Source organism: Vicugna pacos, chromosome 12, assembly GCF_048564905.1.
Source record: "Vicugna pacos chromosome 12, VicPac4, whole genome shotgun sequence".
NCBI lineage: Eukaryota > Metazoa > Chordata > Mammalia > Artiodactyla > Camelidae > Vicugna > Vicugna pacos.
The window spans coordinates 39,502,405-39,529,372 of NC_132998.1; the positions used below are offsets into that span (position 1 = coordinate 39,502,405).

Sequence of the window (26,968 nt, forward strand, 5' to 3'; positions counted from 1 at the left end):
TTGAGGTATATTTCTTCTACTTCTAATCTGTTGAGAGTTTTTATAAAAGTATATAGAATTTTGCCAAGTGCTTTTTTTCTATGTCTATTAAGATGATCGTATGATTTTTGTCTTTCATTCTTCTAATGTGGTATATCATATTTATTGATTTGCATATGTTGAAATATCCTTGCAACCTAGGATTATTCATCTTTTTGATTATAGCCATCCTAGTAGCTGTGAAGTAGTATCTCATTGTGGTTTTGATTTTCATTTCTCCAGTTACTAATGATGTTGGGCATACTTTCATGTGCTTATTGGCCATTTATACATCTTCTTTAGTGAAATGTCTTTTGAAATCATTTGTCTGTTTTTTAGTTGTGAGGCATACATGTTTGAAGAAAAATAAAAGTGTAACATGATAATAGAATGAAAGGGGGCATGATTTAAAAAAAAAAAAAGCTTGTGAGACCTAAACGAAGTAAAAGAAGGGGGTCATGCAAAGATTTTAGAGAGGTCAAGGCAGAGGGAACAGCAAGGGCTAGGAAGAAATAAAACATGGTAATTGTGTAGGGAATGACTGGAAAGAGGAGCCACACTAGGGCAGTCTCTGAAGCTCTTTGAGGAGTGTCACTTAAGCAAAGGCCTGCCAGCCATCTTCAATTCCATCTTCCCCTTCATCCCTCTTACAGTCGCTTGACAAGTCCTAGAGATGCTTCACATCAACTGGCCTTCCAATGCATAAGCTTATGATTAGGATGGAGATGGAAAGGAGTGGGGCATGTAATACCTTTTCTTCCTAATGGGAAAAAAGAAAATTCTTACAAGTGGAAACCTGATACAACTGTCAAAATACATGGAATCAGCTAGGTAGATTGTGAGTTCATGGTTTTATTTGTTCTGAAATGGTAAAAGCTACATCCTTAAAAAAAAAATCTATATTAAACTGTAAGCCCTAAAATAGGAGTTACCAGTGTCTCAAGGCATATCAGAAAACCATTTATCAACAGGTACTATTGGTTTAGGACCAAGGACAGCATTTCACAGTTTTTCTGCCCCCTCCCTTCATTTTGCTTATGTCACACTTGCACACATCTATCAATTTCTTTACATTCCTACTGCCAGTATTCCAATAATTCCAGAATGCCCCATGTATTTCTAAGTGCCCTCTATTCTACTGAAATTCATCCCATGAATGGGGTGCCTTTATTTGTGTGTTTTCTTCCCCTTCAAAACTTTTTTTTTTCAATTGTGGTAAGATAGACACAACATAAAATCTACTATTTAACCATTTATATGTGTATAGTTCAGTGACACCAAGTATGTTCACATTGTTGTGCAACTATTACCATCTTCCACCTCCAGAACACCTTCATCTTTGCAAACTGAAACTGTTTCCATTAAATAGTAACTCCGCATCTCCTTCTCCCCCTCATTCCCTCGCAAATGCCATTTTACTCCCTATCTCCTGTCCCCCCACCCCCACCACTTTTTACTAAGTCTGCTGATTGCTACAGAATGATTCATGGATAGTAATAAGCATGGCATCTAGGAAATATAAATGCAAATCCTTAGACTCCAGACCTACTGAACCAGAAGCTCTCAACTGGGACCCAACAATCTGCATTTTAACAAGTCCTTCAGGTAATCCAAATGCCCATTTCCTGCAGGAGTTTACTGCTAGGGCTTAAGTATTGGCCTGGGGGAGGTATGTGGTTGGATATGAAATAAGACTTGGTTTGAGGCTCAGACCATGTAGCCACAAAGTGCATTTTAAAGAAGTCTTGTGGCATGATTTGCCCAAAGGCTCCCAAATATTGATGCATATTATAATCACCTGGAAGGCTTGTTTGAGAACATACAGATTTCTGATATTCACAGCAGACTTTCTAAATCAAAATCTCTGGGGTGGGGCCCAAGAACCACTTTTAACAAGCTACCTTGGTGATTCTTATATATTTGTTGGCAATATGCAGGATAGATAGACACGGGTAAGTCTTGAAGTCAGAAGATAAGTTAGAGATTATGGAAATACTCCAGGAAGTAGAGGAAGAGGGCCTAGAGAGTGGCTGGAGCCCAAAGAAGAGAAAGACGAGAAAATAAAGTGTGTTGTAAGGATATAGTTGGTAGGATTTGGCAGCTTAATGTTGATTGACATAAGTCACTCAGGGTCTTTGAAAAAAAAGGTTAATAATTTGGAAGGATCCAGTACTTCCTTTTCTATGTATTCTCCTATACTTAAAAGGAACTCTATCCAGAAGAGAGTTATACTGCTGAGCAACAGGTTACAAAGTAGTTGACCCTTGAACAATGCAAGGGTTAGGGGTGCCGACCCTCAGGGCAGTTGAAAATCTATGTGTAACTTTTGACTCCGCAAACACTTTTGCTAATAGCCTACTGTTAATTGGATGCCTTATCTACAATATACACAGTCTGTTAACACCTCTTTTGTATATATGTTATATACTGAATTCTTAAAGTAAAGTAGAGAAAATAAAATGTTATTAATAAAATCATAAGGGAGAGAAAATACATTTACAGTACTCTACCGATGCCATAGGTTTATGCTGTTTACAAGATGAATCATCAGTCTGTATCTACATCAATATTGTCTTATATAATACAAAACACCTGTAGATGTTGTACATATTACTAACACTAGACATTAAAAATGAGAAGATAATGTGAAAAAGAAATCCATGTTTATTTACAGGTGTAATGATTCATGCATTGATAATGAAGCAGCAGCAAAATGATTGCTTTATGGTAGCTTAGCGTAATCAATACAAATGCTTTACAGTGGCCTAGCCTATATACTAATGAAGCAACATAAAATTTTTATGGCATATGGTGTTACAGTCATATTCATAGTACAGCATTGGAAACACTTACATTAAAGAAAAACACCTGTGATAATAGGCTGATATCCAGTTTCTCCAATTACAAGAGATAGAGGCATACTGTATGGTAATGAAATTCTTTGAAAGCAAAGTTATAAAACAGTAAGAAGATTAAGACATTATTAATTTAATATTAAATATCACTCACCTTATGCCTATGTAAGGATAGATGAGAATCTACATAATTTTATGCATTCATGACATACCTAAATTTCTCTTAATTTTTTTCAATATTCCTAGGCTACAGTTTGAAAGTTTTTTTTAATTGTTGCAAGTTTCCAAAAATGTTTCCAATATATTTACTGGAAAAAAATCTACATATAAATGGTCCCGTGCAATTCAAACCCGTGTTGTTGAAGTGTCAACTATATTTTCAGTCCAAGGGCCACATAAGGAAATGAACAGTAGATGGCACTTTTGCGCTGTGCCTGAATCTTCAACCTTTGAAGGGAACTCAGAATGACTCCTGCTAAAATAAACCCTTCATAGTGCTCAAGTGGATAAATTCAATTTCTAGTTTGAGGGGGACCTGGAAAAGGAGGGCTAATTAAAGAATCAGTTTTTAAATGTTGTGGCTCTCATCTAGATGAATAAATCTGCAACTTGAAGAGGTCCCCAGTAATTACTGTAGCAAGTAGAATTACATGAATTCAAGCAGGCTTGGGGTTAGAAAAAAAACAATCCCAACTTGGGCCACGTTTCCAAATGTCAACCCTTGAGCTTTAGCTGTTTGCAAAGGTTAGGAATAGCAAAAAGGGATAAAATAAAATATGGAAAAGAATCATAGAAGGTGCAGTTTGGAGTAATAAATGAGGACAGTGAAATGGAAATAAAGAAGATATCATATTTTATTTTTCTTTTTGTAATACTTACTGGTAAAATATTGGGTAGGATACAGAATTTTACATATTTACAATACAGTTGCAACCTCCAAAAAAGCATCATGACTTAGTGATTAAGAAAGTGGAGTCTGAAAGGACCCACTATAATCTAAAGCTCTAAAACAACAACAACAACAAACTAAAACAAAATAAAATCTAAAGCTCTGCCACTTCCTACCTGTGTACCTGTGACTAAGCAATGTAATGTCTCTGTGTCAGTTTCCTCATCTGTAAAATGGAAGTGGTAATATTTTCTCTCTATAATGTGCAATAGGATTAATACAATTAACACTGCTGTGTGTTATATATTAAAGTTATGAACGTAAACCCTGAGAGCTCTCATCATGAGGAAAAAATTTATTTTATTTTATTTGTATCTGTATGAGATGATGGATGTTCACTAAACTTACTGTGGTAATCATTTCATGATACATGAAAGTCAAATCATTATGCTGCACACCTTAGACTTATACAGTGCTATAAGTCAATAATATCTCAACAAAACTGGAAAAATAAAAAAATAATATTATCTGTCTTATAAAATTCTTACGAGAATTGTGTCAAAATTTGTAAGATGCTTAGAAAAGTAGCTGGCATGTGGTGAGCCTATCACAGGTAGGCAATAAATTTTTTAAAAGTCAGCTTTTAGGTGATGGGACAATAGGTGATTTTTTTCTTGAATTCAATTAAAAACATCTATTTTTTGATAATCGGAAAAAAGCTTAAAAATTTTTTTACTCAAAGACTTAGAGAAAAATCCATACTTAAAATTTCTCTTTTCTTTTGAGGTAGTTTCTACATCTCCAACTTTTTCTTTTTCTTTTAATCTGCTGTACCCAATGTTAGACATATCTTGGCTTTGAAAATCTTGAAGTCCTCAGAGTTTCCAGAATTATTATTTATTTTATTATTATTTTATTATAGTCAGACATATATAAATTTTACCATTCTAACTATTTGAAGTGTACAATTCACTGGCATTAAATATATTCACAATGTTTTGCAACAATCACTGCTATCTGTTTCCAGAACTTCATCATCTCACACAGAAACTGCATCCATTAAACAATAACTCTCCCTTCTTCTTTATCTCCATCCCCTGGTAACCTCTGTTCCACTCTCTGTGTTTATGAATCCACCTATTTGAGGTACCCTATATAAGTGGAATCATACGATGTATATTCCTCTATGTCTGGCTTATTCACCTAGCATTATGTTTTAAGTTTCATCCATGTTGTAGCATGTATCAGAGTTTCATTCCTTTTTATGACTGAATAACAGTTCATTGTATGTATCACATTTTTAAATGGATTCATCTATTAGATATGTGAATTGTGTCCTCTTACTGGTTTTTGTGAATAATGCTGCTATGAATATTGATCTACAAGTGTTTGTTCTACTCCCTACTTTTATACTTTGGGATATATACCTAGGAGTTCACTTTTTGAGGAACTGCTGAACTGTTTCCCCAGTGCTACATCACTTTGCATTCCCACCAGCATCCAGCATTACTTCTAAATATATCAGACTTCTTTTTTTTTTAAGTCAAACCTAGACTGGGAATAAGTAGCAAAGAAAACTGCCACAGTTGGCTAAGTTGTTGATATCAACACTTTTGACACATCACCTCCTAGATTAGAGCAATGTTTCTCAAAGTACACAGCTGAGACTCCCATGGCAAATATCTAAGGGGCTTGTTATGTCTGTGGACCCTCGATCCCACCCCAGATGTGTTGAATCAGCATCTTTGGGAATGAGGTCGCCTAAATCATCATTATGCTTGATAAAATGTGAGACTCAGAAATCTAGATTGTTAAGTTCTCGAAGACAGGGGAAAATATCTCAGTCACCTTTGTATCCCTTGGAGCTAAATATACAGGAGATATTCAACAAACATACACTTGAACTAATACTGCAGTCTAAAGCTATTTCCTTTTTGCTTAATTGCTATGTACAGGATTCATTAAAACTAAATTCTATCGCTACACAGCTAGTAAGAGAACCTGTAATTTCAGTGTGTAGTACACCTTTCATTTGCATAGAACCGGTATCTTACCAGCTGTGGTCTATTATTGCTATCTTGTGCTGCCAGGAATCTTAATTCTAGGTATCATTTTCAGCTGAGTCCTTCATGCTTTGAGGCAGGGTGAAAAAAGGATATGGACTTGTAACTGGAAGAGCTGTCTATGTGTGATCTTTGATAATTATATGTAAAATATCTAAGAATGAAGTTTATAATTTGTAGACATTGGTAACATTTTGTAACTATATTAACCTCATAGTTGGTGAAGCTCAAACGGTATTATGTGTAAGAAAGCCTACTGTAGAAATGGCTATAGTTACTATATAGCCTAATCTTTAAACAAACAAAATACATGTTTCTAAGTTTTCCTAAAGACGTTAAATATGTTGCTGTATCAATTTGCTGCTCTAAAGCATACGCAAATGAGCAGGTTAGAGTAGAAACGCACAGCAGAAAAACATTAAGTGGATGCACAACATCCATTCATTCGTTCATCACATTTATCCGGCATCTATATGCATATGACGCCGGGCATTGTGTGAAAAATAGTGATTAAATGCATTCAAACCTACCCTCCAGAGGTTTAGTTCCTTTGCGTGTATTATTAAATAGCAAGCTTCCCCACTTCATATCAAAGCTCTTTCCCAGGTCATAACAAGCTGTCTGGGACCCGCTTGAAATTCGCGCGCCCTGTCTCTTTAACGCATAATAGAACTCTGATTGCATCGATCACAGATTCGGTACCTTCTCCCCACATCGGTCTCTTTTCTATTCCGGTTACTACTCCCTTTCTGGGTGTCAAGCGGCGTGGGTGGGGGTCGCAGTAAAAGTTGCTTTGGTGTGTGGAGGCACCTGACTCCGGGGCGTCCCGCATGCCAGCTGCGGCGCCGGCGGAGCCTCGGGGCTCGGCTGGCCATGCCTGGAGCACGGGGTTTGACTGGGCCGCCGTTGTTGTAGTGACCGGGAGGTGCTGCCGCTCCAGGCGGACGGTTCCGGGCACCGCACGGTCCCCACTCCTACCCCGGCCCCTCCCTTCCCCTGGATCCCCCCACCGGCAGGAGCTGGGAGCCGACTGCTCCCCTCATGGCCTCCGCCCCGGTAAGGACGGGATGGGGGACTCCTCCCCGGAGCCGGTCCGGTGGGCTGGGGGGCCAGGTCGGTGCCGCGCCCGCACCTGGCGGGAGATGGAGGCAGGTGTCCCCAGCCGGGCCCTGAGCCGCTAGCTCCTTGCTCCTCGCCCCGGGGCGCCCGCGACTCATCCTCCGCCACTGGGGCGTCGGGAGCGCCGAGCCCTGGCCGGGCTCCCGGGCGGCTCCTCACCGAGTCTCGGAGCTCCGACAGCCCGGACAGCCCTATGGCCCCCGGAATTCTCTAAGGGTTCTCGTGGAGCGCCTGCGTCAGAATCACCTGGGAGGTTTTCAAAAAGTACGGAAGCCGGGGCCCCGCCTCGCACCTGTGACTGCGCGCCGGCGGGCGGGGCCCCGGAACGTGTATTTCAGTCAGGCTGCCCAGGTGGTCCCTCTCATTCGCTCGGTTCTGGGAAGCGCGAGTGTAGGATTTTGCCGGCTCTGCGGGGGAAGCTGGCCCTCGGCGTCCCCCTGTAGGGGCGGCCGCGTGTGCTCGCTTCGGACGCTCCCGCTCCGCACCCACCGCGGATGAGGACGTTCCCGGGCCGGCCCCCGGGGGAGGGGACAGCGTTGAACCCCGAACCCCCCAATTCGAGATCTGCACCTGCTTTCAAAACTTGACAACTTTCCTTCCCAGGAGGACCCCATTCTGGAGCGTTATTTTAAGGGCCACAAAGCTGCCATCACCTCCGTGGACTTTAGTCCCAACGGCAAACAACTTGGTAAGTTTTATTCTTTTTTTCTTTTGGTAATGAAACGCTTAACCTGTCGGAACCCTTGCCTCCTGTCCACGCTGGCCCCCGGGAGAACCACAGAGGCTCTGTGGGTGGGGGTGGTGTTGAAAGCGTTCGGAGACGCAGTCGGAGCCAGAGTGGGTTCGAGCTGGGGCCACCCCGGTCGTCCCCGCCGCCCCTCCAGCCGGGCCCCGCAGAGTCGCCTATAGGCCTGGACCTGACCGAGGACTTTCGCGAATTAGACACCAGGGGGAGTAGGTGGAAAGGGGAGGGGTTTGTCCTCGGCCTCGGGAGGGTGGGGTGTTGGCTGGAGAGTTTGTGAAAAGTTGAGAGACGAACAGGAGGAAGTGGGGAGAGAGGAGTTGGGGCTGTACCGGAGGCCGAGCACAGAGAGGTCCCAGGTCACCCCTGGGAAGCCCCCGTGGCTGGAAGGGAGCCGAATGCCTGCATGAAAGGAGGGACCTGCTTGGAAGTTCGTTCCTACCTGAGCCGGGAACTCTAGCTTCGGGTTCGGCAGCCCTTCCCCTGCGTGGTGACTCTGGTGTCCGCGTCTGCGCCCCAGCCATGAGGATCCGGATGGCCGTGAGGTGGACGTGGGCAGGCAAAAGCTGCCTTCTGCTGGCGCTTTTAACAGTGGCCTATCTCCTGGTGGAACTCTCCGTCTCCACTTTCCATGCCTCCTCAGGAGCCGGCCTGGCCAGGGATCGGGGGCCAGGACGGTCCTCAGACCCCGGGAAAGAGGCAGTGGATTTGTCTCGACCGCTTTATGAGAAGCCCCCTGCAGATTCCCACGCAACTGGGGAATGGGGGAAAGCCAGCAAACTCCAACTCAACGAGGGTGAACTGAAGCAGCAAGAAGAACTCATTGAGAGATATGCCATTAACATTTACCTCAGTGACAGGATTTCCCTGCACCGCCACATAGAGGATAAAAGAATGTACGAGTGTAAATCCAAGAACTTTAACTATAGGAGGCTGCCCACCACGTCTGTTATCATTGCTTTCTATAATGAAGCTTGGTCAACTTTGCTCCGCACCATCCACAGTGTTTTAGAAACTTCTCCTGCAGTCCTTTTGAAGGAGATCATCTTAGTCGATGACTTGAGTGACAGAGTTTATTTGAAGGCACAACTTGAAAGTTACATCAGCAATCTCGATAGAGTCCGCTTGATTAGGACAAATAAGCGGGAGGGTCTGGTTAGGGCCCGTCTGATTGGGGCCACTTTTGCCACTGGGGATGTCCTCACTTTCCTGGATTGTCACTGCGAGTGTAATACAGGTTGGTTGGAACCACTTTTGGAAAGGATCGCTGAAGATGAGACAGCAATCGTTTGTCCTGTCATAGACACCATTGATTGGAATACTTTTGAATTCTATATGCAGACTGGGGAGCCCATGATTGGTGGTTTTGACTGGCGTTTGACGTTCCAGTGGCATTCTGTCCCCAAACATGAAAGGGACAGGCGGAAATCGAGAATTGACCCAATCAGGTCACCCACCATGGCTGGAGGACTATTTGCTGTCAGCAAGCGATATTTTCAGTACCTTGGAACTTACGACACTGGGATGGAAGTGTGGGGAGGTGAAAACCTGGAGCTGTCTTTTAGGGTGTGGCAGTGTGGAGGTAAACTGGAGATCCACCCATGTTCCCACGTGGGCCACGTGTTCCCCAAGCGGGCACCCTATGCTCGGCCCAATTTCCTGCAGAATACGGCTCGGGCAGCGGAAGTGTGGATGGACGAGTACAAAGAGCACTTTTATAATCGAAACCCTCCAGCAAGGAAGGAAGCTTATGGCGATATTTCTGAAAGAAAATTACTACGAGAACGGCTGAGGTGCAAAAGCTTTGACTGGTATTTGAAAAATGTGTTTTCTAATCTACATGTTCCAGAGGATAGGCCAGGCTGGCATGGAGCTATTCGCAGTATGGGGATCTCTTCTGAATGTTTAGATTATAATTCTCCTGACAACAACCCCACAGGTGCTAACCTTTCACTGTTTGGATGCCACGGTCAAGGAGGCAATCAATTCTTTGAATATACTTCAAACAAAGAAATAAGGTTTAATTCTGTGACAGAGTTATGTGCAGAGGTTCCTGAGCAAAAAAATCACATAGGAATGCAAAATTGTCCCAAAGATGGGTTTCCTGTTCCAGCAAACATTATTTGGCATTTTAAAGAAGATGGAACCATTTTTCATCCCCACTCAGGACTGTGTCTTAGCTCTTACCGGACACCTGAGGGCCGACCTAATGTTCAGATGAGAACTTGCGATGCTCTAGATAAAAATCAAATCTGGAAGTTTGAGAAATAGAAGAACACAATGGCAGTTTCGTCCTAAGCTGATACTAGCTTCAGGAAAGTCAAAGAGCCTTCAGAGAGTGTTAGTGAAGATTTATTTTATCAGCGTTCACCCAGTGGTCATCTGTGAGAGCTCTGTAAAAGCTGTGGATTATTTTGGTATAAAACACTGAAACTGGGTGCACAGAGAGCTGCTGTTTAATATTTCAAAGTGCCTCACTTATGGGTTGTTTCATTTAAGAGCCTTGTCGATATGGTCTCTTCTTAAAGAAGTTGACTGTGACTTCTGATATCGAAAACATTTAAGTGCTGGACTTAACGATTGTAAAAGTCCAGGCACAATGGGGGATGATTTATGTAGATGGGTAAGTTCACTGCACATCCCATTTTTTAACAAAACTCAGAAATGTGCAGTTTGAGCTACTGCTACTTTGGTTGTACATAGAATTTGAATTTCATTTAGCCAGAACATTAAATTTTAGGTTTTGTTCATTTTTTTTAATTCTAATTTTCCTTTACTCAAAGAGCAATCAAGGAAAGTTAATCTTAAGGAGAAAGGCCTGGTTCAGACATATATGTGTCATCGGATGTGAATTTGAATGTGAGTTTAGAGATCTTTTAAATATACAGACATCTCAGAAGAATATGCCCACATCTGAATGAAATGAGAGATATTTACATTCCATACTTTGCAAACTTGAGCTCTTGGACTTAACTGATCTATATGGATACCTCATATTGCTCTGATGTTGTAAGCTGTCCTCTCTGTGAACTTGTTTGTGTGTGTATAGGGCATTTTCTGATTGCACTTCCTTAAGCTATGAATGTATTGGAGAGAGGGACTCATTCAGAATAGTGTGCTTCCCTTTGTTAATGCTTAATTACTTAAAGTAAACACAGTGGGGGCCAACTATGTTTACTGAAATGTGTGAAACTGAAAGTGGGCCCTGTTCCACAAAGGCTGCAGAGCTCTTCTATGAGTTCTTGCTGATAAGGACTTTTAAGGATTGATTTTAAGACAAGGGAAAAGGACTGGCTTGTTAATGGTGGATGCTACCTTCCAGCTCGTTTTCGGCACCTAGCCTGGAGCCTGGCACTTAGGCAGCCGTCGTTAAGAGGGTGAGTGAATGAATGAATGAATGTGCCTATGGTCAGATCTTTTGGGCCTCAGTGTTCTCATCCGTGAAGTATCCATGTCTGGGTAGATCTCAAAGAGCCCTCCAGCTCTGGAATGTTACGCTTCTACATTCAGTCACTGTGCAGTCTTTACAACGGTTTTATCTCCTCCCCGTTAACCTAGGTAATGTTGAGCAACGTTCAGTCCAGTTATGAAGCTGGAAGAGGGGAGTGGCTTTAAAAATTAAGCGAGCTGAGCTCAACTGAAGTGGTTTGTTTTGGACTGAGTGGAAAGTTGTTATGGTCAGTGTTTGTATTCCTTTTATTTTGACAACTGCTGAAACAATTTTTGTTTTCTGTCTTTAATCTTTCAAACTCTAAAAGTGGTCTTTGGGTCTAAGAATATGAATATTCCCAAACAAAATTATTTGAGAAGTAAACATAATTAAAAAAATTATTTTTACTGTTATTCTAATGTTATGTCCAGAAAGCACAGGCTGAATTTAGAATTAAATTCCAGTTAGTTCACTTTGGTCTAGATTTATGAAAAATGCATGCTCCACAAAGAATCAGTCCAAGTACTCACAAGTTGTTTTCAGTGTCAAAAATTTGATGACTTGGAGAGTAGAACTTTTGCAAAATTTAAATTTGGGAAATGTTTTTAGGATAACCATTTCAAAAAGTAAAATTGCTACAGATTTTGAATAGTTTGTTTCTTTTATATTACTTAAAGTGAAAATGAGTTAATAACTTCCTATATGTTATGTAGCAAAGAATTGTCCAAATTCCAGTAAAGAATTGTCCAAATTCCACGTGCAATGTGCGTGGCCCTGAATTTTGCAGAAGGGTTGATTTCAGAAGGGTAGCAGATACCCTCCTAAACCCACCCTCACCCCTTGCTCAGTCTGCCTTATTGTTTTTAAAATCACCATTTCTCTTTTATTTATTTTTGTTGTTCTTCTTAGCCCCTTATCATATGGGAGATTTGATACATTCTGGATGTATTTATTGGAATTGTTTTTATTCTGGTATCTTGCTGCTCCTGTCAAAAGGGAAAGGGAGCACTTGAGAAGTAAAGCGCTTAGTTCTTTACTTACTTTTTGCCTAAATTGCAGGGTGTGACGCATTAATCTTTGTGGAAGAAAATTTAGGCTAGTGTTTTATTTATATCAATAATTGGGAATAGGTAGGTCATTCATCCCTCACAATAATGGAAGTGAAAAACAAGAAGAACAAGACTTTTGCATCTTCTATATAGGCATTTCCGATTTAAGTCCAAAAACACACTGTAAAACTACAAACAAAATATATTTTGATTCCCTACTTCTAATTTATTGGTACCAAAGTTCTCTTTTGCTGTAGATAATTAAGAGTTGATCTTTTAAATTAATTTACATGCTTAAAAACAGTTTTAGTAACAATTTGGTAGACAAGAAGTTTCAACTTTAAATGGTCACTATATCATTTAGCGTCCAATTCCGTGAATAGATTGACTACCTAAATAGGCATTTTTAGCAGTCTTTTTTTTTTAATGTTAACCTAATCATCTGCAAGATCTCTATAACTGAAAATAACTTGTTTGTAAAAGAAAATCTGTCTATGCACCCAGCAGTAGGCTCCTGAGTATTCATTATATGTTGGCAAATCAAACTTTTCTAAGTTGATGACAGGAGGTTATTTTTAAGTTGTGTATTTTTAGTTAGTTTCAATTTTAATTAACTAAGGGTCTCAATTTTAATTAATAAAATACTTAGCTTTGACTTGTTTGTCCTTTTGAATTGCTGTTTTAATAATACTTTTAAATGAGCACAAAGAATGTTAAGGTTCAGATTAATCTCTTTTGAATGATCAATTTTTTTCTGGGTGATGAATGGTTTCCATCCTTTTTTTCCTTTTGTTAATGGTGTTTGCAATATTGATTAAGACATTTGAAATAAAGTGTGTGCCTAATTTTTAGAAATGGATTCTGATGATTTTAGTCTATGGGATCACTCCTCCTGTGTACACATTTGTTGATGGTAACAGAAGTAAGTTAAGCTTGTAATTGTTTAACTTATTTGAAAGTGCAGACAGTAGAAGATTTTTAAAAAATCAAATCTCTTGTATTATTTTGCAAAGTCTCATTAACCAGCAAGTATTCTGAATTGGTGTTAACACTATTAATGCATTAACTACTCATAGACAAACTGGAAATGATCAGGGATCTCTGGGACCCACTGGGGGCACTATAAAAGGAAGCAGGTGGCCACCTGTGTACATTAGCACAAATTTAAAAATCCTGGTCTGAAAAGAAATACGTCTGTCTTATAAACTGCATAGCCTCACGTTTCCCTCAACCCTCTCTCTGCATCACCCTGTCCCTAAGTGCATTTCCCGCCCACCAGTAGCATCTTTCTTCCTCTTAAATGATTTCTGCCTAATGCCCTTCAGCCCTTCCTCTCCCAGCCTGACATTGCCTGAGCATCAATAGTCTAAGGGCTCTGTTTATGTATCAGATGTTTTACAGCCACTTTTAGGGTATGTGTAGTCAAGCTGAATATACTTTCACTGATCTTATTTTTTTAATATAGTTTTAAAAGTTATTATAAACACATGTGTTATGATCTTGCTAATAATGAGAAATACAATCTTCCTAGTAAGTTTCTAAGTGACTGTAACCCTATGCAAGTCATCTAATCTCTCTGTTTCAATTTCATAAGTGTAAAAAAAAAGACTGGAAAATCCATAGAGACAGGACATTAGTGGTTTCCAGGGGCTGGGGGAGGAAGGAATAGAGAACGATTGCTAATGAGGATGGGTTTTTTGGAGGATGTGGTAGTGGTGATGAGAATGTTCTGGAACTAGTGACAATGGTTGTTTGAATTTGGGCATAACAGTGAGATTTGTACACTTCAAAAGGGTGAATTTATGGTATGTGAATTGTACCGCAATAGAAAAAAACAAAACAAAACCTTAGTGGAGAAAAAGAGTCTGGAGAATTTCATGTTTTGCAGGAAAGATTGTTCTTTTCTACGTCCCTCTGAGCATTCTAGACTTTAAAACAGGCCGGCAACATTTATTATTAATACTTGAGTCATTCTGTAATTCAGCAGAATTAAGGAAGTTATATATGTGAATTTCCCAGCTTGTTATTAGGCTGCAGGTAGAAATCAGTTTGTATCAGTTTCTCCTAAAATTTCAGAAAAACCTGAATCAATCCCTTTCAACAGGAGGTAGATATTATTACAAAAGGTGAAATGAGTTCCTGAAGTGTATAGTTGTTTATGGCAGAACTGAAGTCTACCGAGGTCCTTCCAACTTGCTAGTAATCTGGTACTGTTTTTCCTTTTGTGCCAGCTTGATCACTTCCCCAGGCTGGCCTGGGAGGAGTGTCACCTGCAGGCCAGCAGTGTCCTCAGCTGTCTGGTCACCATTCTAATCCATTTATTTACACTTAACTAATCCTGCTCAAAAAAGGAATAGGAGGTACTCTGTTTACTTAGTACTCTTTTTTTGTTGTTTTTAATTCTGCTGTGTCAGGTGCTTGGGTGTACAAACAGGTGTACAAAACAGATGGGCTTCTTATGGTGGTATGAGGAATTCACGGTCCAGTGACAGAGACAAATGTTAACAAGTAAACATCCAAATCATGTGCAGGTACAACTCAAAACAGGGAAATGGCTGAATGCTGTGAAGAAAGGGAACAGGCTTCTTTGAGGGGTGATAACCAGTTTATGGGGTCAAAGAACACTTCTGTGTGGAAGTTAGATTTAACTCAAGACCTTAAAGGAAAGTTATGTAGGCAAAGGCTAGAGGCAGAATAGCAAATGCAAAGGTGGGAAAGATCTTGCCCTTGATCAAGGAAATAAAAGAAGGCCAGAATGGGTAGAGCTGTAAACAAAGAAAGAAAGAGAGCTCTGGGAGATGAAATTGCAAGGGGAGACAGAGGCAGCTTGCATAAATCCTTGGAGGCTATAATGGGTTAAATGGTGACCCTCCAAAAGATGTGTCCATATCCTAATCTCTGTAACCTGTAATGTGACCTTGTTTGAAAGAAAAGGTCTTTGCAGTTCCCATGATCAAAGATCCCGAGCAAGTATCATACTGAATTATCTGCCAGAGGCAGAGGTTGGAATGACAGCCTCCAGCCAAGGAGATCCTGAAGGCCCCCGAAGCTGGAAAAGGCAAGGAATGAAATCTCTGGATTCTTTAGAGGGAGTGTGGTCCTGCCAACACCTTGATTTTGACTTCTGGCCTCCAGAACTGTGAGAGAATCCGTTTGTTGTTTTAAGCCTTCAAGTTTTTGCTAATTTGTTATGGCAGCCACAGGAAATGAAATTTTAGGTTTTGTTCTGACAGTTGTGGGAAGTTTTTGAAGAATTTTACATAAGGGAATGACACAACTTGATTTATACCTCAAAAATTTCCCTTTGGTTACTACGTGGAGATTGAACTACTGTTAGTAGAGAAATCAATTAGGAGCTATTATAGTGATATAATAATCTCAGCAGGAGATGATGGTGGTTCAGACTAGGGCGGCGGTCCTCTAACTTGGGTGATGGTCTGGGAGAGAGGGAAATTTGGGAGTTAGTAGCATTTGGGAGTAGTAGAATAGGTGAAGTCCCCTGGGAAGAGCATAGAATCATGAGGGCACATGCCTCATTTCTGAGTCCTGAAGATCTCCAGCTTTTATATCAGAAAAGGAGACAACAAAAGAATCAAGGAAGGAACAGTTGGGAAAATAGGAAGGAAAGCCATTGTAATAGAGTATCATGAAAGCCAAGTTGTGAATAGAGCGGGGTACAAATGTTGACAAGAGGGGAGAAGATACTAAATAGTCACTAGAGAGAGTTGGGGAGGGAGTTAAAGAGCTGAGCACTGCTGGGCAGTGTGGAAGACCCATGTGCAATTGGTGACCGTGAATTTACAGCGCTCCCAGCCTTCCCGGGGTGTGTCTCACAGTCCTCACGGGCACAGATACAGTCTAAGAAAAGACAGAGTGGCTGGAATTTTTCCAGGGGAATTGGAAGGAAGGAGGAAAAGTCAAAGGATTGAAGATACGTGTAAGAGAGGGATTATAAATTGGATTAGGAGAGAAATGAAGATGAATAAATTGGATAGTGAAATGAAGATAGTGAAAAGAGAGCCTCGGTGGAGAACGTAGGTCAGTGGATTAGAGTTCTGGATGAGATAGAAGCTGCTGAACAAGAAGACTCTAAGGAAAGCATGTTGCCCAAGGACGGTGGGTTCAGTTAAGGGTCAGGGAGGTGTTCGTTCTGCCAGGATCCAGGGTGTGACCATGGAATGGGTTGCTGAGGGAGCATGAAAGAAAAGGTCTTTGGAGAGGCCTGGTTGTCCCTGGGTCTGAAATGTTCTTCGGCACATCACTCTGCTTGGCTGGCTCCCTCTTGTCCTTTGTACCTCTGCCTAAAGTGCCACTCCATTCAGATCACTCCCTCTGAATTAAGTATTCTACCCCCACACAAAATTCTCGTTATGGCATCCTGCTTTATCTGTCATGTCTCTTAACATGATTTAAAATGGTATGTTTGCCTGCAGGTTGACTTGTTTCCCTCTTTTCCACTTGAATTTAAGCTCCCCACGTAGAGTTTTTGCCTATTTTGTTACTTAGGACTCCCCACACTGCACCCACCATGCTTTATATGTTGTTGGGGTGAGATATCTGCGGAAGGAACTAATAATACAGAGTTGGAACAGAAAGAAAGACTGAGCTGAAGTAGGTCAAACAGGAAAGAGAAAATGATTGTCACTTGAAAGGGTTGTAGGGAACTTGATGTCCCCAAGCAGAGTCAAAGTGTGAGTAGTTAAGTAGGAGGAGGGACTTTCGGAGAGGAGGCTGTATCTATAAGGGAGATCACATGGTGGGTGTTGCTCTGGCCTGGCAGTAGCTCTGGGGAAGGATAGAAGGCCTGGGTCCCAGGGTCAGCTAAGGGGATATCGGAGCATTATGGAAATGATTGCAGGACGACTGATGACCAGAGGGGCTGAAGGCTTAAACTTTTGGCTGTTATAGGGGGCATGGAGCATGATGTGTGGTGGATTTATACTCAGTAGCCTCTTGGAAGGTGATGGGACCTTGGGTTTCACAGGGTAGTTTGGGAGGTGATAGGAGGGGAAAGGATGGAGAAACGATAACCTGTGAAAGGCCCTCCCTTATGGAGGCAAAAACAGAGAGCTCAGTAGCTTTGCTGAAGTGTGTAGCCAGTAAGCCGCACAGCCTGGCTGAGCCCGATTTCCAGTCACCTTCTGGAGCTGCACTCTTTCCATTAGGCCAGTTCCCCAGAGCGCTGCAGTCAAGTTTATACAAACTTTAGAAGAGTTTGAAAGTATTTTCACATGATTTGCATAATCTGAGCTACATTTTAGAAGTTTCCATTTAAAATTATGTAATTTTAACGTTGACGTTATCACCCCCCTCCCACCTTTGCCCTCTGGGTTACCCTGTCATTGACTCAATCCTTATTAACCTATGGGATGTTTATAGACTAACTGATGGTAAAGTACAAATTTATTTTTCCTTGTTCTGACTGAAGAGAAACAGAATGGAATTTTGAATTTTTAAGTTATTTTCCTCACAGTGAAACCACCATAAAACTTTGCCAGAAGTTCTTTTTCTGTTATGGTTCTTGATGGTAGCCTGTGCAGCAGCTTTATATACTGTTATAGTTTAAAATATTAGTCCCAAGTGCTAAAGTAATCTCCAGAGTGCACTGAGAGGCAGCTGCAGAGTACGGTGTTTCTCAGATTTCGACGTACATCGGAATTAACTGAGAAAGTGTTCAAAAGTTCAGATTCCTAGGTCTCACTCTAAAGAATGTAACTTACTAGAAATATGCGTTTTTATAACAAGGTCCCCAGTAATTCTAATGGAGATAATCCGTAAATCCCCAGTGCTTCTCAAAGCACTGGGTTCTTGGTTATATGCCCAGGCTTTGGAGTTGGATAGAACTGGGCTATCCTTGGAGCTCTGCAACTTTCCATCCTGCGTGACTGGGGGCAGGTCAGTTAACGTCACCAAGCCTCGTTTCCTCATGCATGAAAGAGGGATAATGATAGTTACCTGCCTTGTGAGGGTTAAGTGAAAGAATGCCTACCAAGTTCTTCAGAGTACTTGGCCCGTAGTCGCAACTCAGCAAGAGTTTGTGTTGCTGTGATTGTCAGTCCTCATCAAGATATGGATTTGAACAAGTTAAATTTCTTTAGAATGTCATTACTAAAGATTATTTTTTAAAGGAACCACAACTCCATTGAGACTCTGTTTACACTACCAAGTTAATTAGTGTCAGGTAGCAGGAAAATTATCCCCTCATTCAGGGCAGAGGAATTTTAAGTTAGTGCCACCACTTAATTATATTATTGCACAGTGCTTGGGTAGTACCAGCTCATTCTGAAAGTACTGGATAGGGCATTAACGTTTATCTAGTGATGATGAGAATATTGCCTTTCTATTATGCAGCCCTCTCCCGTATTGCCGTCTGGTTACGGATGTGTGTGACTGGGTATTACATTTTCTCTTCTTAAAAATGTTTATGGTGAACTCCTTCTTGTAGATTTCCTTAGAAGATTTCCTTGTTTATATTTCCCTGAAGAAGGTGATCCAGTGTTTCTGTTGTGACCCAAAGAAAAGAATGAATCTAGAAATGCAACAGAAAGTACAAAAGCGTAGAGACCTCAAACTACACAGTTGAGGTTCATTCTGGTGGTGGATTTTAAAGTAGGACATAATGAGAGTAGAAAATATATTGAAGGACTTCCAAAATAACTGAAAAATTCAAGAATTTCTGTATCAATGTGATTGAGTTATTAGAACTCTCTTGAATATGGAATGAAAAGGCCTGAGAGGCATATACTCCAAATTTGTAAAGCTGTAAGAGATACTATATTATGTACATGGAACTTTTTAGTAAATTCTAAAATATGTACTCTGAGGCATCGGTAATTCTTTTGGGAATTTAGCACAGTGGTATCATGCACATGTCAGGAACGACACATGTACATCACAGCATCATTTGTAAAATTACAAGACCCTAACCAACCTAAATAGTGTAGACAGGTTAAATAAATTAAGGGATAGCTGCACCATGGAATACTATGCAGCTGTTGAAAAGGCTAAGGCAGACTTCTGCCTCCAGTCATGACAGTAGCTGGTAACCAAACTTGCTCTCCAGCTGAAACCAACTGTAAAATGAGAATATAGGAGGCAGCTGTTTTCAGGCATTGAGCAACAAAGAATGTGAAGCTGTGCTCTTTGCAAGAAGGAAACACAAGGTGAGCCCCACTCGGTCACCTTGGCTTTCTCCGTGGGGGCACTCTTCGTGCTGCACAGCAGAGAGGTGGTGACAGCCTGGCCGAGCTGAGGCACCAGAAGTTATAGTTCTGGCTGTGACGGGGCTGAAATGTGTGGCAGAATTCCTGAGAAGTTGCTGCTGAGTAGGGACGGCGGCCACAGGTGAGGTTTGGCTGAGGTTTAGGTTGAGGGTCTGTGAGGTCTAGCAGAGGTCACTTTCTGCCGGGCTGGAGGAGGACTGGCGATCCCAGTGACCATGCAGGGCTGGAAGTCCCTACAGCTCTAGCTGGGACGAAGGGGGAAATCCGGCCAAGCACCTCAGCTTGAGACACCAGGGAGACAGGCCTTGGGCATCAGGACCACACATGAAATAAAGGGCATGCCTGAAAACTAAATTCAGACCTGAAGGAGATCCACTCTGACAACGGATAAAACCAAGTCTGACAAGATCGCAAAGGAGTAAAACTGCACCCTGAACTCTAGTTAGTAGGATTGCTTTCTGCCGTGGTGTGGATGGGTGGGTGGTTCTGAAAGTGTGTACTTTCACACTTGAACAGAAATATATTGAATGTAATGGGAGCCAGGTTTTTTACTGTATAAATGTGAGAACAGGGAGGGCTGGCATGTGTTCTGTGGCATTAGATTGGAAGTGGAGTTATCAGTGTGAACTCATAATTTTTAGTATCTTTATCTTCATTTCTCCCTATGGATAGATACAGCTTTCTGTTTATATCCAACTTCTTAGTTTTGTGTGCCGAGATTTCTGTTTATATCTTATTTCTTAGCTCTGTTCACTGACACACCAGTATCAATGAGGAAACATAGTTTCCAGATCTTGGTTTCTAAATGCCATTCTGTATTAAAAGGAATCAGAGCTTCTTGAGGGGAAAACGGCCAATTCCAGGGCTGGCGCAGGGAAAGTGCATCTTAGAACGTCTTGGAATTCTAGAAATAATGAAGTACTCAAAGAATAATGGATGCACATCAGAAGGGCACCGAGGCCAGCCGTAAGGGGCTCTTGCTAGCCAAATCTGGAACAATATGAGTCAGATGATAGTTTTGAATTATAACCCATTGAGTAAAATAATCTATGAGTTCACACTGACATAAGCAAGTAAATGAATAAATAGATAAATGGAGAAAAAGAGATTCTTCCTTAAAATAATAAGTTAACAACTTAAATATTAGTTCATTAATTAAACATTTATTAGTAAATTATAGAAAAATTGTGGGTTGGAAAATCATTGAAGGATGCTAAGATTAAGTGAATGACAGTTAATTGAGGAAGAGGATATTTTTATAGTTTAAAGTATCTCCCTACAAAAAGCTTATTAATTACAAAGGAGAAAAATTTTAACATTACAAAGCAAAACCCACCTAAACCAAGTGATCAAAGTTAATCTCACCAATACTAGGACAAACAGGTACCATGCGTACCCTAATAAGATGCACTGATATGGGCACAACATAATTTCTGTGGTATTCTTGTCAAAAATGGATATCCTGAATCTAATGACAAGGAAACATCAGGAAAAACATTGATGAACTTGCTACAAAAATAATAGGTCTGCAGTCCTCAAAAATAGCAAGACCAAGAGTGATCTATAAAATTTTCCTCTTATTTTACAGGAGACTAAAGACACATGGCAATTAATGTCCTGCATGTTCTGGGTTATATCATGAATTAGAGAAAATAGCTATAATTGGCAAAGTCCATATATGTGCTGTGGATGAGATAATAATCTATTAAATAGTATTTAATTTCCTGATTTTGTTAATTATACTGTGGTTTATGTGAGTAAATGTCCTTTTTCTTAGGAAATACATACTGAAGTGTTTAGTATTAAAGAGACGTTATGTCTCTAACTTGATTTCCAATAGTTAAGAAAAAAATATGCATCTATAAAAGTGTTTATGTAGAGAGAGAATAATAAAGCAAATGGACAATGATGGCAAAATCCAAGGTAGAGAAGATACAGGTGTTTCTTGTACTATCTTGTACTATTCTGTAAGCTTGAAATTACCAAAATAAAAATTTATCAGAATCTTCTGATCTGTAGTCAGACACTGTATCCAGAGCACCGCTGGCCCCACCAGTGATTGGATAAAGAAGTTATGGTGTGGATATAAATATATATATATATATAGTGGGATACTACTCAGCCATAAAAAGAATGAAATAATGCCATTTGCAGCAACATGGATGGACATAGAGATTGACATTAAGTGAAGTAAATCAGACAAAGACAAATATATGATATCACTTACATGTGGAATCTAAAATGTGATACAAATGAATTTGTCTATAAAACAGAAGCAGGCTCACGTAGAAAGTGATCTTACAGTTACCAAAGGGGAAAGGGTCAGAGAGGGCTAAATTAGGAGTTTCGGATTAGCATTTACAAACTACTATATAGAAAATAGATAAACAACAAGGTCCTACTGTATAGCACAGGGGAGTATATTCAATATCTTATAATAAACTATAGTGGAAAAGAATATGAAAAAGAATATATATATGTATAACTGAATCACTTTGCTGTACACTGGAAACTAACACAACATTGTAAATCAACTATATTTTAATGAAAAAATTATCGAAAATTAGTGGGGAAAGAATAAGGCTGCTCTCTCTGTTAATGAAGCATGATCTCCTGTACATAATTCTAAGTGGGCTGGGGAAGGGAGGATGGGGAGCAAAATGCAGAATGACAGGAATGCTATGCTACCATTTGTATAAAAAATAACGTGATATCTTTGTATGGTGCCAGATGGCAACTAGACTTGTGGTGATCCCTTTGAAAGGTATAGAAATATCCTATCACTATGTCATGTCATGTACCAGAAACTAACACAGTGTTGTATGTAGATCAGTTATGCTTCAAAAACAAACAAACTCATAGAAAAAAAGATCAGATCTGTGGTTACCAGAGATGGGAGTGGGAGGAGGGGGAATTGGATGAAGGTAGTCAAAAGCTATACACTTTCAGTTATAAGATAAATAAGTACTCAGGATGTAATGTACAACATGACAAAGATAATTAACACTGCTGTATGTTATACATGAAAGGTATTAGAAGAGTAAATCCTGAGTTCTCATCACAAAGAAAAATACTTTTTCCTGTTTCTTCAATGTTGTATCCATACGAGGTGATGGATGCTCACTAAACTTGTTATAGTAATCATTGTATGGTATATCTAAATCAAGTCATTATGCTGTACACCTTAAGCTCATACAGTGAGGTCTATCAATTATACCTCAATAAAACTGAAAGAAAAAATAAAAATGACCTAAAAAAACAACATGATTAGACTCATATTTGTTTAAGCACACAGGAGAGAGGATACTCATTTTCTCTTAGGATATTCAAGAAAATGCCTTCAGGAAGGGGGACCAGGTGGCCGAGGGATGGACGGAAATTTGGTAAATACTCTTGTAATATTGGAATTCTGTATCATATACATTTATGACCAATAGAAAAGATAACTTAACAACAAATGCAGAAATTGGAGGCAGTGCCATTTCTTTCCAGAAAAAGATACTCCTCACAGAGCAAACCTCTAATTAACTGTAGTTGATTTTGGTTAAATCAGTGAGAGAGCTCAGGTTGACTGAAGTTATTGCTGCTTCTGGTGTCGCAATAACTGTTGGCCTTTTGGACATTATGGAGAGCAAACCATTTGCATTCTCTTTATTATCACCTCCAGAAACGTGGCACTGGCTTACGTGAGCATGGACTTTGTTCTTTCTTCTGTCCTAATGAGGATTTCTTGAAATAATGGATTATTGTTATAGACTATAAATAAATTCTTTTTAAATAGGTAGATTACCAGTTAAACTTTTCTCTTAACTTTCTCCCTTTGACATTTTATCTCAAAATAGACCAGTGAAGATGACAATTGGTACAAGCTTTGACATTCTGAATGATGTGGTAATGTTTATAGAGGGTGTGGCTCCCTGAAAATGTATGAAAGCAAATTCCAAGTTGACATTGTGCAGAACTGACTCCAATAATCAAATACCTTCTATCATCATGGTATAAGGGTTTGGCGGGGCAAGGATAAGGAAGTAAGGGGGAAGTTCAGTGTTGGTTTTCATGGTTTCTAATAAGAATGCATTCATGGGGTTTTTGTAGATTGTTGGTCTTTTTTTCTGTTTTCTTGAAATTTGGAAGAAAAGGTGGAATGTGGCCTGAACCTCACAGCTCTAATTGGCACATCTCTGCCTCTGGAGTTTCATAATTAATAGGGGTTGGAAATACCACCTCGCTCTAAGGTTTGGCTGTCCTGTCTGTCCTTTAACCCATGTGTTCATCCTGCCCTCTCAGTCTCTTCTCTTTAGCGAACCTCGTGCTGATAATGGCAAGTGTTGCTTTAATAGGAATATGCAGCCATCAACTCTAAATTTATGATTTTGGAGCATCCACTATGGTTAAGATACCCTTTTCCTTTTCAGCCAAAATATGTGAAGGCTCAAGTCCTGTGTCACCTTCTCGGTTAAGCATCATATTCTCATCCCACTGTCCCCTTCCCTTCCAATTCATTATTGCTTCACCAGGATCCTGTAATACTGTTTTTTCCTGGTCCTTGTCATGTTGATTATTAGCGACCCTGTAAACCTTCAGTGAGTTAATGAATCATTAACTCTCTCTACTGCCTCTCTCCCATTTTCTCCTCAGCCCGCATCATTCCAGCTTTGATCCCACCACTTCACTGAAACAATTCTTACTGCCAAACCAGCATTTGGCCAACGGCCGGCTTCTTGGGCAAATGACCTGTGTAGGTCCTACACTTGTTTAATGCTCTGCTATCACTGTCTTGACATTCTTAATGATTCTTCTGCAAGGGCCCCTACATTTATGTTTTACACTAGACCCCACAAATTATATCACTGGTCCCGTCCTGTTCAGGCCTGATCTTCCTAAATCTCTCCGAAGCACCTGACACAGCTTGCCACCCTTTTGGAACACGTACTGAATTCCTGGACACCATGGACCCCTTGCTCCTCCAACTTTACTCATGGCTCCTTCCTTTGCTCTTCCTTCTCTCCAGGTTAAGTACCTTCATCCTCTCCTTCATCTAGACTCCTTTCCTGAGTGAGCTCTTCCAGTTTCCAGTCCTTAATGTATTTATCTGGATGGCTGGTGCTGACAGTAACAAAAACTAAAACTAGCAATAATAGCTACATTTGAGTGTTTTCTGTGTGCCAGGCACGTATTACAAGTATTATTTTCCTTAATACTTTAAATGCCTTAATCTCATTAAATATCTCTAAGATTCACCTGGGTGCCCAGGCCAAAAGCTGGCCACCCTTGTTTTCTTTTCTCTTTCTCTCCCTCACACCTAGTGTATTGGCGAGCCTTGCAGACTCTCCATTTACGATGTATCTTGGTTCTGATCACTTCTCCTGAGACAGGGGGGAAGGGGGCAAGGCACAACCACTGAAGGAGTAACACAGCACTGAGGACAGGACACACTGGTTAGAACCAAGATGGTGGAAGATTCAACTTCCAGTAGACCTTGAGCCTCATGGCACAGCCACAGTCACCATGATAGTCCCTAGGCTGACGATTAAAGGTCAAAAAGTGGTTGGGGGCCCAATTCCTAGAAATCCCTCCCCCTCCCCCAAAGTAGTTGGAATAATCCTCCTATTCCATATGCTAGTCGTATGCTAATATTATTAGCATATGAAATTAATGAGCTCATAAAAACTAGCAACTCTGCACCTCATGGTCGCTCTCTCTCTCGCCTTCTGAGATGGACCGCACTCTGGAGTACGCATCTACTTTTATTTTAAACACCTCCACACCTCTTAGTCTCTCTCCCTCTCACCCTTCGGAGATGGCCCACATGCTGCCTATTAAGTATGTATCTCCTAAGCTGTTTCCCCTTCTGAGTGAGTCAGACCCCACTCTGTCTGTGGAGTGTATATCTCTCTAAGTAAACTTGCTCTCACTTTACTATGTCTTGCTCTTGAATTCTTTTCCTGTGTAAGACAAGAACCTGTTCTCTGGCACCACTCCTACTTCCACAGCCTTCTGCCTAGGCCACACCACCACCTTCTCCTGGCTGGATTATTGCAATAGTCTCCTAACAGATTTTCTTCTTCCCCTGTGTATACTCCTCACAACAGCCAGAGTGAGAGTTGTTTGTTTTGTTTAAACATTTTATTGACGTATAAGATACGTACCACAATTGGACAACTTGCTGAATTTTCACAGTGTGACATGCTCATTTTGCCAACACCCAGAGCAAGAAACAACATTACCAGTCCCCTCAGAAGCCCCTTGTGCTCCCTTATAGCCTTTATCATCCCTCCCTGCCACCCACGTAATCTCTGTGCTGACTCCGCAGATCAGGTTTGCTTGTTCTTCATATAAATGAAATGTCAGGACACAGTGGGTACACTGTATGAATATACCACAACTTATGTAACTGTTCTACTTTGATAGATAGGTGAATTTCTAGTTTTGATCTACTTTGAATAGTAGTTTCACAAGCATATCTGTACATGACTTCTGCTAAACATGCATACAAATTTCTGTAGGTATATATCTAGGAGTGGATCGCTGAGTCACATGGTAAGTGCACGTTCAGCTACAGTGGGTTTCAAGACAGTTTTTCAAGGGGGGTTATAACCACCGCATTATGTGAGAGTTCTGGTTGTTCCACATCCTCACCAAGAGTTCGTGTTATTTATCTTTCTTATAGTAGCCATTCTATTAACTGTGTACTGATAGCTCATTGTGGTTTTAACTTGTACTTTCTTGGTGACTGATGGATTTGAGCACTTTTTCATATGTGTCAGCCATTTGGCCATTTGAATATCCTTTATGAACTGACTGTTTAAGCCCTTTCCTATTTGCCTATTGTGTTCTTCTGCCTTTCCATATTGATTTGTAGGATTCTTTATGTATTCTTTGTTATATGTTGGATAAATGTTTGAAAGGATATTCTTCCTCTCTGTGGCTTGCCTTTTCACTTGCTTAGTGGTATCTTTCAATGAAAAATATTTCTTGATTTTAGTACAAATTTTCATTCTTTTCCTGTAGTAATTTTAGTAGGTTAGTATTTTTCATGTCCTGTTTAAGCAATCCCTTTGCCTACCCCAGAGGCCATGAAGATTCTCTCCTTTGCCCTTTTCTAAAAGCTTATTGTGTTACCTATCACATTTAGATCTGCAATTTGCATGTAATTATTTTTGTGTATAGTATAAAGTGTAGGAGTCAAGATACATTTTTTTCCCTTATGAAAGAATAACCAGTTGACCCAACGTAATGTTTTGTAAAAACCATCCTTTTGTCGCTGTCAGAGTGGCAGTTTTCTTAAATAAGATCTCAAGATCCCCCTGCTCAGAGTCCTTCAATGGCTTAGAATTAAACACACACCCCTTACCAAGGCTCCTTACCTTTACCAGCATCTGCTTTCTTCTCGCTTCCACGGTTCTCTTTCTCCCCTCCCCTCTGGACATGCTGGTCTCCTTGCTGTTTCTCAGGCTTCCAAGCGCATTGTCTCAGGCCCTCGCACATGGGGTTCCTTCTGCCCAGGGTGCTCTTTCTTCACTGCTTAGCCTGGATTACTCCTCATTTCTTTGTTCAAATGCCCCTTCCTCGGTAAGACC

The 26,968-nt window shown here is 40.6% G+C and overlaps 2 protein-coding genes across 8 annotated transcripts in view; both read left to right on the forward strand.

Moving 5' to 3' along the window:
- Positions 1 to 6,506: 6,506 nt before the first annotated feature.
- POC1B (POC1 centriolar protein B) overlaps positions 6,507 to 26,968 on the forward strand; it is an 84,821-nt gene continuing 64,359 nt past the window's right edge. For 2 of the 7 annotated variants that reach the window (XM_031683283.2, XM_072973258.1), the window contains exons 1-2: positions 6,718 to 6,881; positions 7,548 to 7,632. In XM_031683283.2, the coding sequence (XP_031539143.1) occupies positions 6,867 to 6,881; positions 7,548 to 7,632 (100 nt within the window). In that variant the 5' untranslated portion in view covers positions 6,718 to 6,866. The other 5 variants (XM_072973255.1, XM_072973256.1, XM_072973259.1 and 2 more) reach the window with 4 other exon arrangements.
- Positions 7,967 to 13,014, forward strand: GALNT4 (polypeptide N-acetylgalactosaminyltransferase 4). Its single transcript, XM_006220549.4, has one exon. It carries the CDS (start codon positions 8,209 to 8,211, stop codon positions 9,955 to 9,957), a length of 1,749 nt encoding a protein of 582 aa, XP_006220611.1. The 5' UTR covers positions 7,967 to 8,208; the 3' UTR covers positions 9,958 to 13,014.